The 16631-nt window shown below is 42.6% G+C and overlaps 1 protein-coding gene across 1 annotated transcript; it reads left to right on the top strand.

Moving 5' to 3' along the window:
• Positions 1-389: 389 nt before the first annotated feature.
• On the top strand, positions 390-8668 carry LOC138851958 (uncharacterized). Its single transcript, XM_070081531.1, has 3 exons — positions 390-537; positions 4956-7476; positions 8474-8668. Coding segments are annotated over exons 1-3 (2703 nt in total). The 5' UTR covers positions 390-535; the 3' UTR covers positions 8654-8668.
• The last annotated feature ends 7963 nt before the right edge of the window (positions 8669-16631 follow it).

Here is a 16631-nt window from a genome sequence, read left to right as displayed (position 1 = left end):
GCTGCTCTTACCTGTATTTTTTTGTACCTCTGTATGTATGCTCAAATTACTAAATAAAATAAAATAAAATAAATAAAATATATGTAAATAACTCAGTTTACCTTATTCCTAGTATATCTTCTTTGAATGTTTTAATAAGTTATTACATGGACATCCATTGCAAATAAGTCACTGTCTGACTTTCTTGGGATATCCTAGTTGTGTATTGTGTATAATCTACAAATATGCTACTGTGCATGATAATTTATGTAGCTATATTTATGTGAATCTATACCTGAATAAAACTAGTAGTAATAGCGAACTGTTTACAGTAATTTTTGGTTTCAGTAAGGTAAATATAGTGATTATGGTAGTCTTTAGATTCAGAGCTCATAACTGGCGTTCAGGTGAAGTTGGATCCCACAGAGGCAGCAACTGATCCTCCTCCGCACCAGACCCACAATGTTTACCTGAGGAATAACAACTGGTCTATGCTCTGTGGCTGTGGAGGAACATACTGTGATATTTGCTCCTTGGCCTGCCACAGGCGCCAGACATGTGAGTTGCTGGGTGTTTAATCTGTTGGCTGGTGTTGTGGTGGATGTAGTGGTGGCTGGTGCTGTGGTGGATGTAGTGGTGGCTGGTGCTGTGGTGGATGTAGTGGTGGCTGGTGCTGTGGTGGATGTAGTGGTGGCTGGTGCTGTGGTGGATGTAGTGGTGGCTGGTGCTGTGGTGGATGTAGTGGTGGCTGGTGCTGTGGTGGATGTAGTGGTGGCTGGTGCTGTGGTGGATGTAGTGGTGACTGGTGCTGTGGTGGATGTAGTGGTGGCTGGTGCTGTGGTGGATGTAGTGGTGGCTGGTGCTGTGGTGGATGTAGTGGTGGCTGGTGCTGTGGTGGATGTAGTGGTGGCTGGTGCTGTGGTGGATGTAGTGGTGGCTGGTGCTGTGGTGGATGTAGTGGTGACTGGTGCTGTGGTGGATGTAGTGGTGGCTGGTGCTGTGGTGGATGTAGTGGTGGCTGGTGCTGTGGTGGATGTAGTGGTGGCTGGTGCTGTGGTGGATGTAGTGGTGGCTGGTGCTGTGGTGGATGTAGTGGTGGCTGGTGCTGTGGTGGATGTAGTGGTGACTGGTGCTGTGGTGGATGTAGTGGTGGCTGGTGCTGTGGTGGATGTAGTGGTGGCTGGTGCTGTGGTGGATGTAGTGGTGGCTGGTGCTGTGGTGGATGTAGTGGTGGCTGGTGCTGTGGTGGATGTAGTGGTGACTGGTGCTGTGGTGGATGTAGTGGTGGCTGGTGCTGTGGTGGATGTAGTGGTGGCTGGTGCTGTGGTGGATGTAGTGGTGGCTGGTGCTGTGGTGGATGTAGTGGTGACTGGTGCTGTGGTGGATGTAGTGGTGGCTGGTGCTGTGGTGGATGTAGTGGTGGCTGGTGCTGTGGTGGATGTAGTGGTGGCTGGTGCTGTGGTGGATGTAGTGGTGACTGGTGCTGTGGTGGATGTAGTGGTGGCTGGTGCTGTGGTGGATGTAGTGGTGGCTGGTGCTGTGGTGGATGTAGTTGTGGCTGGTGCTGTGGTGGATGTAGTGGTGGCTGGTGCTGTGGTGGATGTAGTGGTGGCTGGTGTTGTGGTGGATGTAGTGGTGGCTGGTACTGTGGTGTATGTAGTGGTGGCTGGTGCTGTGGTGGATGTAGTGGTGGCTGGTGTTGTGGTGGATGTAGTGGTGGCTGGTGCTGTGATGGATGTAGTGGTGGCTGGTGCTGTGGTGGATGTAGTGGTGGCTGGTACTGTGGTGGATGTAGTGGTGGCTGGTGCTGTGGTGGATGTAGTGGTGGCTGGTGCTGTGGTGGATGTAGTGGTGGCTGGTGTTGTGGTGGATGTAGTGGTGGCTGGTACTGTGGTGTATGTAGTGGTGGCTGGTGCTGTGGTGGATGTAGTGGTGGCTGGTGCTGTGGTGGATGTAGTGGTGGCTGGTGCTGTGGTGGATGTAGTGGTGGCTGGTGCTGTAGTGGATGTAGTGGTGACTGGTGTTGTGGTGGATGTAGTGGTGGCTGGTACTGTGGTGGATGTAGTGGTGGCTGGTGCTGTGGTGGATGTAGTGGTGGCTGGTGCTGTGGTGGATGTAGTAGTGGCTGGTGCTGTGGTGGATGTAGTGGTGGCTGGTGCTGTGGTGGATGTAGTGGTGACTGGTGCTGTGGCGGATGTAGTGGTGGCTGGTGCTGTGGTGGATGTAGTGGTGACTGGTGCTGTGGTGGATGTAGTGGTGGCTGGTGCTGTGGTGGATGTAGTGGTGGCTGGTGCTGTAGTGGATGTAGTGGTGACTGGTGCTGTGGTGGATGTAGTGGTGGCTGGTGCTGTGGTGGATGTAGTGGTGGCTGGTGCTGTGGTGGATGTAGTGGTGACTGGTGCTGTGGTGGATGTAGTGGTGGCTGGTGCTGTGGTGGATGTAGTGGTGGCTGGTGCTGTGGTGGATGTAGTGGTGGCTGGTGCTGTGGTGGATGTAGTGGTGGCTGGTGCTGTGGTGGATGTAGTGGTGGCTGGTGCTGTGGTGGATGTAGTGGTGGCTGGTGCTGTGGTGGATGTAGTGGTGACTGGTGCTGTGGTGGATGTAGTGGTGGCTGGTGCTGTGGTGGATGTAGTGGCTGGTGCTGTCGTGGATGTAGTGGCTGGTGCTGTGGTGGATATAGTGGGGGCTGGTGCTGTGGTGGATGTAGTGGTGGCTGGTGCTGTGGTGGATGAAGTGGTGGCTGGTATTGTGGTGGATGAAGTGGTGGCTGTTGCTGTGGTGGATGAAGTGGTGGCTGGTGCTGTGGTGGATTTAGTGGTGGCTGGTGTTGTGGTGGATGAAGGGGTGGCTGGTGTTGTGGTGAAGTGGTGGCTGGAGTTGTGGTGGATGTAGTGGTGGATGAAGTGGTGGCTGGTGTTGTGGTGAAGTGGTGGCTGGTGTTGTGGTGGATGTAGTGGTGGATGAAGTGGTGGATGTAGTGGTGGATGAAGTTGTGACTGGTGTTGTGGTGGATGAAGTGGTGGCTGGTGTTGTGGTGGATGTAGTTGTGGATGAAGTGGTGGCTGGTGCTGTGGTGGATGTAGTGGTGGCTGGTGCCATTGTGGATGAAGTGGTGGATGGTATTGTGGTGGATGAAGTGGTGGCTGGTGCTGTGGTGGATGAAGTGGTGGCTGGTGCTGTGGTGGATGAAGTGGTGGCTGGTGCTGTGGTGGATGAAGTGGTGGCTGGTGCTGTGGTGGATGAAGTGGTGGCTGGTGCTGTGGTGGATGTAGTGGTGGCTGGTGCTGTGGTGGATGAAGTGGTTTCTGGTGTTGTGGTGGATGAAGTGCTGGCTAGTGCTGTGGTGGAGGAAATGCTGGCTGGTGCTGTGGTGGATGAAGTGCTGGCTGGTGCTGTGGTGGAGGAAGTGGTGGCTGGTACTGTGGTGGACGAAGTGGTGGCTGGTACTGTGGTGGACGAAGTGGTGACTGGTACTGTGGTGGACAAAGTGCTGAGTGAATGGAACTTTCATGCAGTGAGTGAATGGGATGCCCTCAGAGAATTTTTATACATTTTTGATACATTTGAAGACTAATTTTGATCAGTGAAACCCTTTCTGATGCCCTAGTGTTTTCAATATTTATTGACTTTTTGTTGGATGTGGTCAGTTCATTTATGTTAACCCTCCTTTGTTTTCTTAAGTAGTAATAATAATAATAATATTTTTTACCTTGTTTTTAGAATGAACATCAACTTTATGGGGAATTAGTTAAAAGTTTGTGTACAGATTGAAAAAAAAAACTCCTAGTTAGGTGCCCCGTGGCCTGGTAGCAAAAGCGCTCGCTTCACATGGTGAGGGTCCAGGTTCGATTTCCGGCGAAGGGGTGGAAACGTTGGACTTCTTTCCTTACACCGGTTGTCTGTGTTCACTCATCAGTAAAATGGGTACCTGGGTGTTAGTCGACTGGTGTGGGTCGCATCCTGAGACAAAACTGACCTAATTTGCCCGAAATGCTCTGCCTAACAAACGGGTTTTTATATAGTAGTATGTCATTGATGTCACCTAAGCCTGTATACCTTGTACATGTACTTGTAGTAAATAAAGATATTATTATTATTGGTATTATTATTATTAAAGACATAGATGAGAATTTAGATAGATGCAGTATTTGTAATGTGACACTGTAATTAGTCATGGATGACTGGCACAGCTTGAAAGGGTGTGTTCCACAATTATTAACACTAGTACAAAAATAACTTCAATTACTGTATTGTTGCATTGCATCATACTGTACCACAATTGTTAAAGAAAACCCTTTCTTTAAAATGCAACAAATTGGAAAATTTATTTTGATTGCTGCTCTGGAAGCCTCTTCATCAAGCATAAGATAAGATGAGATTTTGTTTGGATTTTTAAGCCTGGAGGGTTAGCCACCCAGGATAACTCAAGAAAGGCAGTGCATCATTGAGGCACTGTCTGTCTTATTTCCATTGGGGTCTTCAATCTTATTCCCCAGGATGCGACCCACTACAGTTGACTAACACCCAGATACCTACTTGCTTGCTAGTTAACGGGACAACAGGTGTAAGGAAACACGCCCAATGTTTCCACCCTTGCCAGGGATTGAATCACAGACACTCAGTTTGTGAAGCATGAGTGTTGCCTACTAGGCCATGGGCAACATACTAGTAGCATATTACAGTAAATTTACTAAAAAAGCAGTTGCAGGACAAGGAATGAAATATACAGCTTTCATATATCTTTTTTGCATGTCATTTCATGCTTATAGTTCGTACTTTAGAACTTCTTAAATTTTCTCTAATTATTTTTTCTCGTTGGTTTTATGTAAGGCTGCCGTATCACATGAACTAAAATTGGACATTTTTCATCAACTAAGTAACTTTGTAGACTAGAGCAGCATCATGAATGGAATGAATGTGATGAAATTTGGTAATTTTTTAAGTAAAATATGTATAATGTACATGAATGTCAACAGGTATCAAGATTCTGGTGTTGGGGAAGATGCAGAATACCACATTATGTATGATCATTATGATCACATCAAATTGCAACAGGACCCAGCAACAACCCTCAAGTTGACCTCTGTGGTACATGATGATTCTACTGCTGTATCTGATACAGACACTTTGACCACTGTTACTCTGTCGGGGGGTGAGGCTCTGGCTTCATCAGCTCTGGTTAACAATGCTCTCTCTGCAGCCACAGTTCTCACAACTACGTCTCATACTGGGACACTACCTCTTCCAGCACCACCTCTTTCAGTTGCTGGTACATTGACTGTTACATCTCATGCTAATGGAAATGCAGGTAATGAGTCTGTTCTCAATACAACAAATACTATTCAGTCTGCAAGCATTAACACAGATAACACCTTTGGGGATGCTGCCATCTCTGCTAGCGATACACTCACTGTAGCTACAATGTCTGCTGTAGGATCGTCAACACCCAGTAGAGCATCTCACATGGATATGAATCAAATTGTCAGTACATCTGATGAGGCAGTTATTGATGGCAACCTTGTGACTTCATCCTCAATAGATGCTGTTGTAACATCAATGGTAGCTCCTGACTGCCAAAGTGTAAATGGAAGTGGCCGCAAATTACCCCCACAGGTCATAGTAAAGCTCTTAGGTGATGACACTCTCAGTCTAGATATGGTTCGCATTATTGCAGAACAGGATGTAGAGAGCATACCACAACATCTACATGGCTTTAGTATGCTTACAAGAGCTGGTAGTCTTGTGCATACAAAACTTTCAGAGAATAATATCATCAGTAGTGTGGGCTCTAATCAGTACCATGAGAGTGAAGTGCTTAGACCAACCATTAGATCTGAAAGTAAGAATGATACCCCATGTAGTGTGGTATGGACTTGTGCCTACTGCAACCTAGCATTCACTAGCTCAGAAGCTGTTGGGTATCACCAAGAGAAGGATTGCACGGAAAATCCAAACAGCTTAACATTTACAACGACAACATCCCAGTCTACTGTTGATGCTTTAATGTCACCTCTGAGACAACCTGAAGAACCCACATATGAACTTAAGATTGAAAGGGGAGATCCTCAGAGAAATTATGATGCACATTATATTGTTGAGGGACAAAACATTCAAGAACAAGATGTGGAGGATGGTGCAGAGTGTGAGACAACGTGGAACTGTGCCGTGTGTGGAAGAGACTTCACCCAACCCAAAGATTTAAGTCAGCATCATATGACTCACACAGTACAAGAGCTCTCATCAGCCTTATTCAAGTTCACCACACCTCATCAGAAAGTCAAAAGTCAGGATACTGCCTCACTGAAGTCATTAACTACAACTACTATTCAGACCTTACAGAACAACAATTCAGAAGGCAGATGGAACAAAGACAGAACAGATACAGCAATGACAAAAATAGAAGAAGAAATGGTTGATGACCCAGGAGATACACCCCCTCAAACCCCTCCAGAAGAGAATACAATTAAAAAGACCAAGAGAAAACCTGGTCCTAAAGCAAAACCACGTGAGAAGACTGAAAAACGAAAATATGCGAGAAAGTTAGGGGAAGATGGCAAACCACTTCGGCAGCGAGAATATAAAGTGGCTCCTTCAGGTCAAGGAAGTCGGGACCCCCACACATGTTACATCTGCAACAAAGTATTAAGTTGTAGAGGAAATTTAGCCAAGCACCTAGTGTTGCATAACTTGGACAAACCCTGGGTGTGTGAAATGTGTGGGATGGGATTCAATGCAAAGCGGGATCAGCAACATCACTTTTTGCAACACCACACAAATGAGAGGCCTAATATATGCAAAGTGTGTGGAAAAGGTTATGTGGATAGTAATTACTTGCTAGAGCATATGATATTTCATAAACAAGAAAGGCCATTTTCTTGTGAAGTTTGTGGTAAATTGTTTAGAACTACTCGGTGTGTTACAAGGCATAAAAAACGACATGAAAAAGTAAAGCATTTTACTTGTGCTCTTTGTTTTAAATCATTTGCTGTAAAGGCTGATCTCACATCTCACATTCGCAAAGTTCATCGCAATGATAAAAAATCTCAATCTATTAAACAACAGCACCAGCTGCAACAGGTTTCACAGCACCAACAGCAAGACCGGGATAGCCAGGTAAAATCAAAGGACTTGACAGAATTTTTGTTGCCAGGAGGGACACCTGCTCATCTCATTCCAGAACAATTGCTGCCATCTGACCTGGAATCTGCAAGTCTCAGTGGCACTGTTTCAACAAAAGATGGGATCTTCATCAGCAGTAACCCTTTAACAGTACCATCAATCATTCCAATCAGTGGTTCAGAAGAAAATGAAGTAAATTGTTCATATGGCATGGCTTTAGCAACACCTGCTGGAGGTCCAGGAGTGACATCTTCTATTGGGGATCATGCAACATATATTATGATCAACAGTAGAGATGAAGAAGTTACCCCACACACAGTGCCGTCAACGAATGGTCTCAACATCATGTACACCACCACGCCAGCTTCTACACAGCAGGTACTAGTATTAATAATTCGTTCATCTATTCATCTGTTCCTGTTAATATGTATCTACTAAGCTTTTTTGTATCTAACATGAATTATCCATATTCTCCTTCCTAATTCAGTATAATTTTTATCCATATTCTGATTCAGTATAATTATTATCCATATTCTCCTCCTTGATTCAGTATAATTATAGGTAAGGGGTTGGTAGACATCAATCACAAAAAGGAAGGGATGGGGATTACTACTGTCTTGTCATTGAAGTCTTGTATCAAGAAAATGTAAGATAAGTAAATATTACAAATTTTTACTTAGGTACAGTATATGCTTTTTGCTTTCATCTGTATTCCATAGTTGTTCTTATCCTTGTAATGTTTTCTTAACATTTTCATTGTGAAATGATTAAGAGTCCTCTTCCTGAAAGACATGACTGTCATGGAAAGTGGCTTATATCAGTATCCATGTTAATTGTGGGAAAGTGCTAGACCCACAGTGGGGAATGGGAGGCATTCAGATTCGATCCAAGGAAGGGGAGAATAATTCCCATTCCTTGAACCAAAAGCCTTTCACTAGCATCCAGGCACTGCCCTTGAGGGTCTTATGATAGTAACAAGGGGCTAGTAATCCATTTTTGCTGTATGTCATTACAGAACAAAAGAAAACGAAGGGAATATTGAGTTGAAGCTGGTCTGAATGTAAGTTGATGTAGCACAGATGTTGTGGTAAAACATAGGATAAGCTAAAGCTTTAGTTATAAAATGTACAAATGGTTTTACAGTAGTTTTGAGGGCACTATGTTCTAGGCATACAATACATAGTTATATATTATCCATCCCCTGCATAAATTCAATTCTCTTTACCTACCAATACTATTTTTTTTTTTATGCAATATTTAGAAGACAAACATTTACAGCCACACTGAAGGCTTTTATTTTTTTTTAGTTTAAAGTATTGTACCGCATATTAATTAAGTGATTATTACATTAAGTTCATATGCAAATTTGTTGAAGGTGGCTGACCTAGATGGAAGTCAACTTGATGAAATACACCTGTCATCATCAGTGAGAACATCTTTAGTGAATAATGATGGGCAGCTACATAACTCAAGCCTCCATCACCGCCTTGATGGTCAGCATCAAGGCCAAGATACCACAGCAGTAAACACAGGTATATTCACTTCCTTGCTATGATGTGACTATTTTTTACAGTATTGTTTTTTCTAGTGAATAAGAAAGGCAAGTACTGTGCCACAATTAGTGGATGGAGAATCGAGCCTCAACAACTACTTGTCATGAATGATTCGCAATGTCTTTAACCCTTTCACTGTCGGTGCTGTATAGGTACGGCTTACGGGCCAGTGTTGGTGATGTATTAATACGCCAAAATTCTAGCAGCTTCAGATCTAGCAGGAGAAAGCTGGTAGACCTACATGTGAGAGAATGAGTCTGTGTGGTCAGTGTGCACAGTATAAAAAAAATCGGGGAGGCTAATAATTGTGGGAGTGCTAATTCAGTACGCCTTGGTCACCAAGCCTAGCGGTAAGGAATGCCTCACTCCCCGGAAAATTGGGACTCTTCCCTTTCCAAGTGATAGCTCTAACACAAATTGAAGTGTCACTGAAGATGAATCTCATGGTTTTGGGAGTTTGTGACCGAAAGCAATGCCAGGGATACCAGAAATAGTGCTGAAAACCCAGATGATTGTCAACCTTCCACTATATATATACATTATATATATACCACTATATATATACATTATGCATTATATTGGTCTCACAGGCCACAAAAGTTACTTGATTTTTCAACAAGTCGGCCGTCTCCCACCGAGGCAGGGTGACCCAAAAAAGAAAGAAAATCCCCAAAAAGAAAATACTTTCATCATCATTCAACACTTTCACCACACTCACACATTATCACTGTTTTTGCAGAGGTGCTCAGAATACAACAGTTTAGAAGCATACACATATAAAGATACACAACATATCCCTCCAAACTGCCAATATCCCAAACCCCTCCTTTAAAGTGCAGGCATTGTACTTCCCATTTCCAGGACTCAAGTCCGACTATATGAAAATAACCGGTTTCCCTGAATCCCTTCACTAAATATTACCCTGCTCACACTCCAACAGATCGTCAGGTCCCAAGTACCATTCGTCTCCATTCACTCCTATCTAACACGCTCACGCACGCTTGCTGGAAGTCCAAGCCCCTTGCCCACAAAACCTCCTTTACCCCCTCTCTCCAACCCTTTCGAGGACGACCCCTACCCCGCCTTCCTTCCCCTATAGATTTATATGCTTTCCATGTCATTCTACTTTGATCCATTCTCTCTAAATGACCAAACCACCTCAACAACCCCTCTTCTGCCCTCTGACTAATACTTTTATTAACTCCACACCTTCTCCTAATTTCCACACTCCGAATTTTCTGCATAATATTTACACCACACATTGCCCTTAGACAGGACATCTCCACTGCCTCCAACCGTCTCCTCGCTGCTGCATTTACCACCCAAGCTTCACACCCATATAAGAGTGTTGGTACTACTATACTTTCATACATTCCCTTCTTTGCCTCCATAGATAACGTTTTTTGACTCCACATATACCTCAACGCACCACTCACCTTTTTTCCCTCATCAATTCTATGATTAACCTCATCCTTCATAAATCCATCCGCCGACACGTCAACTCCCAAGTATCTGAAAACATTCACTTCTTCCATACTCCTCCTCCCCAATTTGATATCCAATTTTTCTTTATCTAAATCATTTGATACCCTCATCACCTTACTCTTTTCTATGTTCACTTTCAACTTTCTACCTTTACACACATTCCCAAACTCATCCACTAACCTTTGCAATTTTTCTTTAGAATCTCCCATAAGCACAGTATCATCAGCAAAAAGTAACTGTGTCAATTCCCATTTTGAATTTGATTCCCCATAATTTAATCCCACCCCTCTCCCGAACACCCTAGCATTTACTTCTTTACAACCCCATCTATAAATATATTAAACAACCATGGTGACATTACACATCCCTGTCTAAGACCTACTTTTACCGGGAAGTAGTCTCCCTCTCTTCTACACACCCTAACCTGAGCCTCACTATCCTCATAAAAACTCTTTACAGCATTTAATAACTTACCACCTATTCCATATACTTGCAACATCTGCCACATTGCTCCTCTATCCACTCTATCATATGCCTTTTCTAAATCCATAAATGCAATAAAAACTTCCCTACCTTTATCTAAATACTGTTCACATATATGCTTCAATGTAAACACTTGATCTACACATCCCCTACCCACTCTGAAACCTCCTTGCTCATCCGCAATCCTACATTCTGTCTTACCTCTAATTCTTTCAATTATAACCCTACCGTACACTTTTCCTGGTATACTCAGTAAACTTATTCCTCTATAATTTTTACAATCTCTTTTGTCCCCTTTCCCTTTATATAAAGGGACTATACATGCTCTCTGCCAATCCCTAGGTACCTTCCCCTCTTTCATACATTTATTAAACAAAAGTACCAACCACTCCAACACTATATCCCCCCCTGCTTTTAACATTTCTGTCATGATCCCATCAGTTCCAGCTGCTTTACCCCCTTTCATTCTACGTAATGCCTCACGTACCTCCCCCACACTTACATTCTGCTCTTCTTCACTCCTAAAAGATGGTATACCTCCCTGACCAGTGCATGAAATTACTGCCTCCCTTTCTTCCTTAACATTTAAAAGTTCCTCAAAATATTCTCGCCATCTACCTAATACCTCCATCTCCCCATCTACTAACTCCCCTACTCTGTTTTTAACTGACAAATCCATACTTTCCCTAGGCTTTCTTAACTTGTTTAACTCACTCCAAAATTTTTTCTTATTTTCATTAAAATTTCTTGACAGTGCCTCTCCCACTCTATCATCTGCTCTCCTTTTGCACTCTCTCACCACTCTCTTCACCTTTCTTTTACTCTCCATATACTCTGCTCTTCTTATAACACTTCTGCTTTGTAAAAACCTCTCATAAGCTACCTTTTTCTCTTTTATCACACCCTTTACTTCATCATTCCACCAATCACTCCTCTTTCCTCCTGCCCCCACCCTCCTATAACCACAAACTTCTGCCCCACATTCTAATACTGCATTTTTAAAACTATTCCAACCCTCTTCAACCCCCCCACTACTCATCTTTGCACTAGCCCACCTTTCTGCCAATAGTCGCTTATATCTCACCCGAACTTCCTCCTCCCTTAGTTTATACACTTTCACCTCCCTCTTACTTGTTGTTGCCACCTTCCTCTTTTCCCATCTACCTCTTACTCTAACTGTAGCTACAACTAAATAATGATCCGATATATCAGTTGCCCCTCTATAAACATGTACATCCTGGAGCCTACCCATCAACCTTTTATCCACCAATACATAATCTAACAAACTACTTTCATTACGTGCTACATCATACCTTGTATATTTATTTATCCTCTTTTTCATAAAATATGTATTACTTATTACCAAATTTCTTTCTACACATAGCTCAATTAAAGGCTCCCCATTTACATTTACCCCTGGCACCCCAAATTTACCTACTACTCCCTCCATAACATTTTTACCCACTTTAGCATTGAAATCCCCAACCACCATTACTCTCACACTTGATTCAAAACTCCCCACGCATTCACTCAACATTTCCCAAAATCTCTCTCTCTCCTCTACACTTCTCTCTTCTCCAGGTGCATACACGCTTACTATAACCCACTTTTCACATCCAATCTTTATTTTACTCCACATAATCCTTGAATTAATACATTTATAGTCCCTCTTTTCCTGCCATAGCTTATCCTTCAACATTATTGCTACTCCTTCTTTAGCTCTAACTCTATTTGAAACCCCTGACCTAATCCCATTTATTCCTCTCCACTGAAACTCTCCCACCCCCTTCAGCTTTGTTTCACTTAAAGCCAGGACATCCAGCTTCTTCTCATTCATAACATCCACAATCATCTCTTTCTTATCATTTGCACAACATCCACGCACATTCAGACTTCCCACTTTGACAATTTTCTTCTTCTTATTCTTTTTAGTAATCTTTACAGGAAAAGGGGTTACTAGCCCATTGTTCCCGGCATTTTAGTTGACTTTTACAACACGCATGGCTTACGGAGGAAAGATTCTTATTCCACTTCCCCATGGATATAAAAGGAAAAGTAATAAGACCAAGAACTATTAAGATAAAATCAAAGAAAACTCAGATGAGTGTGTATAAATAAATGTGTACATGTATGTGTAGTGTGACCTAAGTGTAAGTAGAAGTAGCAAGACATACCTGTAATCTTGCATATTTATGAGACAGACAAAAGACACCAGCAATCCTACCATCATGTAAAACAATTACAGGCTTTCGTTTTACACTCACTTGGCAGGACGGTAGTACCTGCCTGGGTGGTTGCTGTCTACCAACCTACTACCAGGGAGGTACTACCGTCCTGCCAAGTGAGTGGTAAAGCAACCACCCAGGGAGGTACTACCGTCCTGCCTGAGTGTAAAACGAAAGCCTGTGTTGTTTTACATGATGGTAGGATTGCTGATGTCTTTTGTCTGTCTCATAAATATGCAAGATTACAGGCATGTCTTGCTACTTCTACTTACACTTAGGTCACACTACACATACATGTACACATTTATTTATACACACTCATCTGAGTTTTCTTTGATTTTATCTTAATAGTTCTTGGTCTTATTAATTTTCCTTTTATATCCATGGGGAAGTGGAATAAGAATCTTTCCTCCGTAAGCCATGCGTGTTGTAAAAGTCAACTAAAATGCCGGGAACAATGGGCTAGTAACCCCTTTTCCTGTAAAGATTACTAAAAAGAATAAGAAGAAGAAAATTGTCAAAGTGGGAAGTCTGAATGTGCGTGGATGTTGTGCAGATGATAAGAAAGAGATGATTGTGGATGTTATGAATGAGAAGAAGCTGGATGTCCTGGCTTTAAGTGAAACAAAGCTGAAGGGGGTGGGAGAGTTTCAGTGGAGAGGAATAAATGGGATTAGGTCAGGGGTTTCAAATAGAGTTAGAGCTAAAGAAGGAGTAGCAATAATGTTGAAGGATAAGCTATGGCAGGAAAAGAGGGACTATAAATGTATTAATTCAAGGATTATGTGGAGTAAAATAAAGATTGGATGTGAAAAGTGGGTTATAATAAGCGTGTATGCACCTGGAGAAGAGAGAAGTGTAGAGGAGAGAGAGAGATTTTGGGAAATGTTGAGTGAATGCGTGGGGAGTTTTGAATCAAGTGTGAGAGTAATGGTGGTTGGGGATTTCAATGCTAAAGTGGGTAAAAATGTTATGGAGGGAGTAGTAGGTAAATTTGGGGTGCCAGGGGTAAATGTAAATGGGGAGCCTTTAATTGAGCTATGTGTAGAAAGAAATTTGGTAATAAGTAATACATATTTTATGAAAAAGAGGATAAATAAATATACAAGGTATGATGTAGCACGTAATGAAAGTAGTTTATTAGATTATGTATTGGTGGATAAAAGGTTGATGGGTAGGCTCCAGGATGTACATGTTTATAGAGGGGCAACTGATATATCGGATCATTATTTAGTTGTAGCTACAGTTAGAGTAAGAGGTAGATGGGAAAAGAGGAAGGTGGCAACAACAAGTAAGAGGGAGGTGAAAGTGTATAAACTAAGGGAGGAGGAAGTTCGGGTGAGATATAAGCGACTATTGGCAGAAAGGTGGGCTAGTGCAAAGATGAGTAGTGGGGGGGTTGAAGAGGGTTGGAATAGTTTTAAAAATGCAGTATTAGAATGTGGGGCAGAAGTTTGTGGTTATAGGAGGGTGGGGGCAGGAGGAAAGAGGAGTGATTGGTGGAATGATGAAGTAAAGGGTGTGATAAAAGAGAAAAAGGTAGCTTATGAGAGGTTTTTACAAAGCAGAAGTGTTATAAGAAGAGCAGAGTATATGGAGAGTAAAAGAAAGGTAAAGAGAGTGGTGAGAGAGTGCAAAAGGAGAGCAGATGATAGAGTGGGAGAGGCACTGTCAAGAAATTTTAATGAAAATAAGAAAAAATTTTGGAGTGAGTTAAACAAGTTAAGAAAGCCTAGGGAAAATATGGATTTGTCAGTTAAAAACAGAGTAGGGGAGTTAGTAGATGGGGAGATGGAGGTATTGGGTAGATGGCGAGAATATTTTGAGGAACTTTTAAATGTTAAGGAAGAAACAGAGGCAGTAATTTCATGCACTGGTCAGGGAGGTATACCATCTTTTAGGAGTGAAGAAGAGCAGAATGTAAGTGTGGGGGAGGTACGTGAGGCATTACGTAAAATGAAAGGGGGTAAAGCAGCTGGAACTGATGGGATCATGACAGAAATGTTAAAAGCAGGGGGGGATATAGTGTTGGAGTGGTTGGTACTTTTGTTTAATAAATGTATGAAAGAGGGGAAGGTACCTAGGGATTGGCAGAGAGCATGTATAGTCCCTTTATATAAAGGGAAAGGGGACAAAAGAGACTGTAAAAATTATAGAGGAATAAGCTTACTGAGTATACCAGGAAAAGTGTACGGTAGGGTTATAATTGAAAGAATTAGAGGTAAGACAGAATGTAGGATTGCGGATGAGCAAGGAGGTTTTAGAGTGGGTAGGGGATGTGTAGATCAAGTGTTTACATTGAAGCATATATGTGAACAGTATTTAGATAAAGATAGGGAAGTTTTTATTGCATTTATGGATTTAGAAAAGGCATATGATAGAGTGGATAGAGGAGCAATGTGGCAGATGTTGCAAGTATATGGAATAGGTGGTAAGTTATTAAATGCTGTAAAGAGTTTTTATGAGGATAGTGAGGCTCAGGTTAGGGTGTGTAGAAGAGAGGGAGACTACTTCCCGGTAAAAGTAGGTCTTAGACAGGGATGTGTAATGTCACCATGGTTGTTTAATATATTTATAGATGGGGTTGTAAAGGAAGTAAATGCTAGGGTGTTTGGGAGAGGGGTGGGATTAAATTATGGGGAATCAAATTCAAAATGGGAATTGACACAGTTACTTTTTGCTGATGATACTGTGCTTATGGGAGATTCTAAAGAAAAATTGCAAAGGTTAGTGGATGAGTTTGGGAATGTGTGTAAAGGTAGAAAGTTGAAAGTGAACATAGAAAAGAGTAAGGTGATGAGGGTGTCAAATGATTTAGATAAAGAAAAATTGGATATCAAATTGGGGAGGAGGAGTATGGAAGAAGTGAATGTTTTCAGATACTTGGGAGTTGACGTGTCGGCGGATGGATTTATGAAGGATGAGGTTAATCATAGAATTGATGAGGGAAAAAAGGTGAGTGGTGCGTTGAGGTATATGTGGAGTCAAAAAACGTTATCTATGGAGGCAAAGAAGGGAATGTATGAAAGTATAGTAGTACCAACACTCTTATATGGGTGTGAAGCTTGGGTGGTAAATGCAGCAGCGAGGAGACGGTTGGAGGCAGTGGAGATGTCCTGTTTAAGGGCAATGTGTGGTGTAAATATTATGCAGAAAATTCGGAGTGTGGAAATTAGGAGAAGGTGTGGAGTTAATAAAAGTATTAGTCAGAGGGCAGAAGAGGGGTTGTTGAGGTGGTTTGGTCATTTAGAGAGAATGGATCAAAGTAGAATGACATGGAAAGCATATAAATCTATAGGGGAAGGAAGGCGGGGTAGGGGTCGTCCTCGAAAGGGTTGGAGAGAGGGGGTAAAGGAGGTTTTGTGGGTAAGGGGCTTGGACTTCCAGCAAGCGTGCGTGAGCGTGTTAGATAGGAGTGAATGGAGACGAATGGTACTTGGGACCTGACGATCTGTTGGAGTGTGAGCAGGGTAATATTTAGTGAAGGGATTCAGGGAAACCGGTTATTTTCATATAGTCGGACTTGAGTCCTGGAAATGGGAAGTACAATGCCTGCACTTTAAAGGAGGGGTTTGGGATATTGGCAGTTTGGAGGGATATGTTGTGTATCTTTATATGTGTATGCTTCTAGACTGTTGTATTCTGAGCACCTCTGCAAAAACAGTGATAATGTGCGAGTGTGGTGAAAGTGTTGAATGATGATGAAAGTATTTTCTTTTTGGGGATTTTCTTTCTTTTTTGGGTCACCCTGCCTCGGTGGGAGACGGCCGACTTGTTGAAAAAAAAA

The sequence above is a fragment of the Cherax quadricarinatus genome, unplaced genomic scaffold (genome assembly GCF_038502225.1).
Source record: "Cherax quadricarinatus isolate ZL_2023a unplaced genomic scaffold, ASM3850222v1 Contig3018, whole genome shotgun sequence".
Lineage (NCBI taxonomy): Eukaryota > Metazoa > Arthropoda > Malacostraca > Decapoda > Parastacidae > Cherax > Cherax quadricarinatus.
The sequence above is the reverse complement of the archived record's forward strand: the minus strand, read 5'-3'. Positions and strand labels throughout refer to the sequence as shown.

Coding starts and splice junctions, on each gene's coding strand:
- LOC138851958 (XM_070081531.1), top strand. Junction 7,477..8,473: donor CGCCAGCTTCTACACAGCAG/GTACTAGTATTA, acceptor AATTTGTTGAAG/GTGGCTGACCTAGATGGAAG.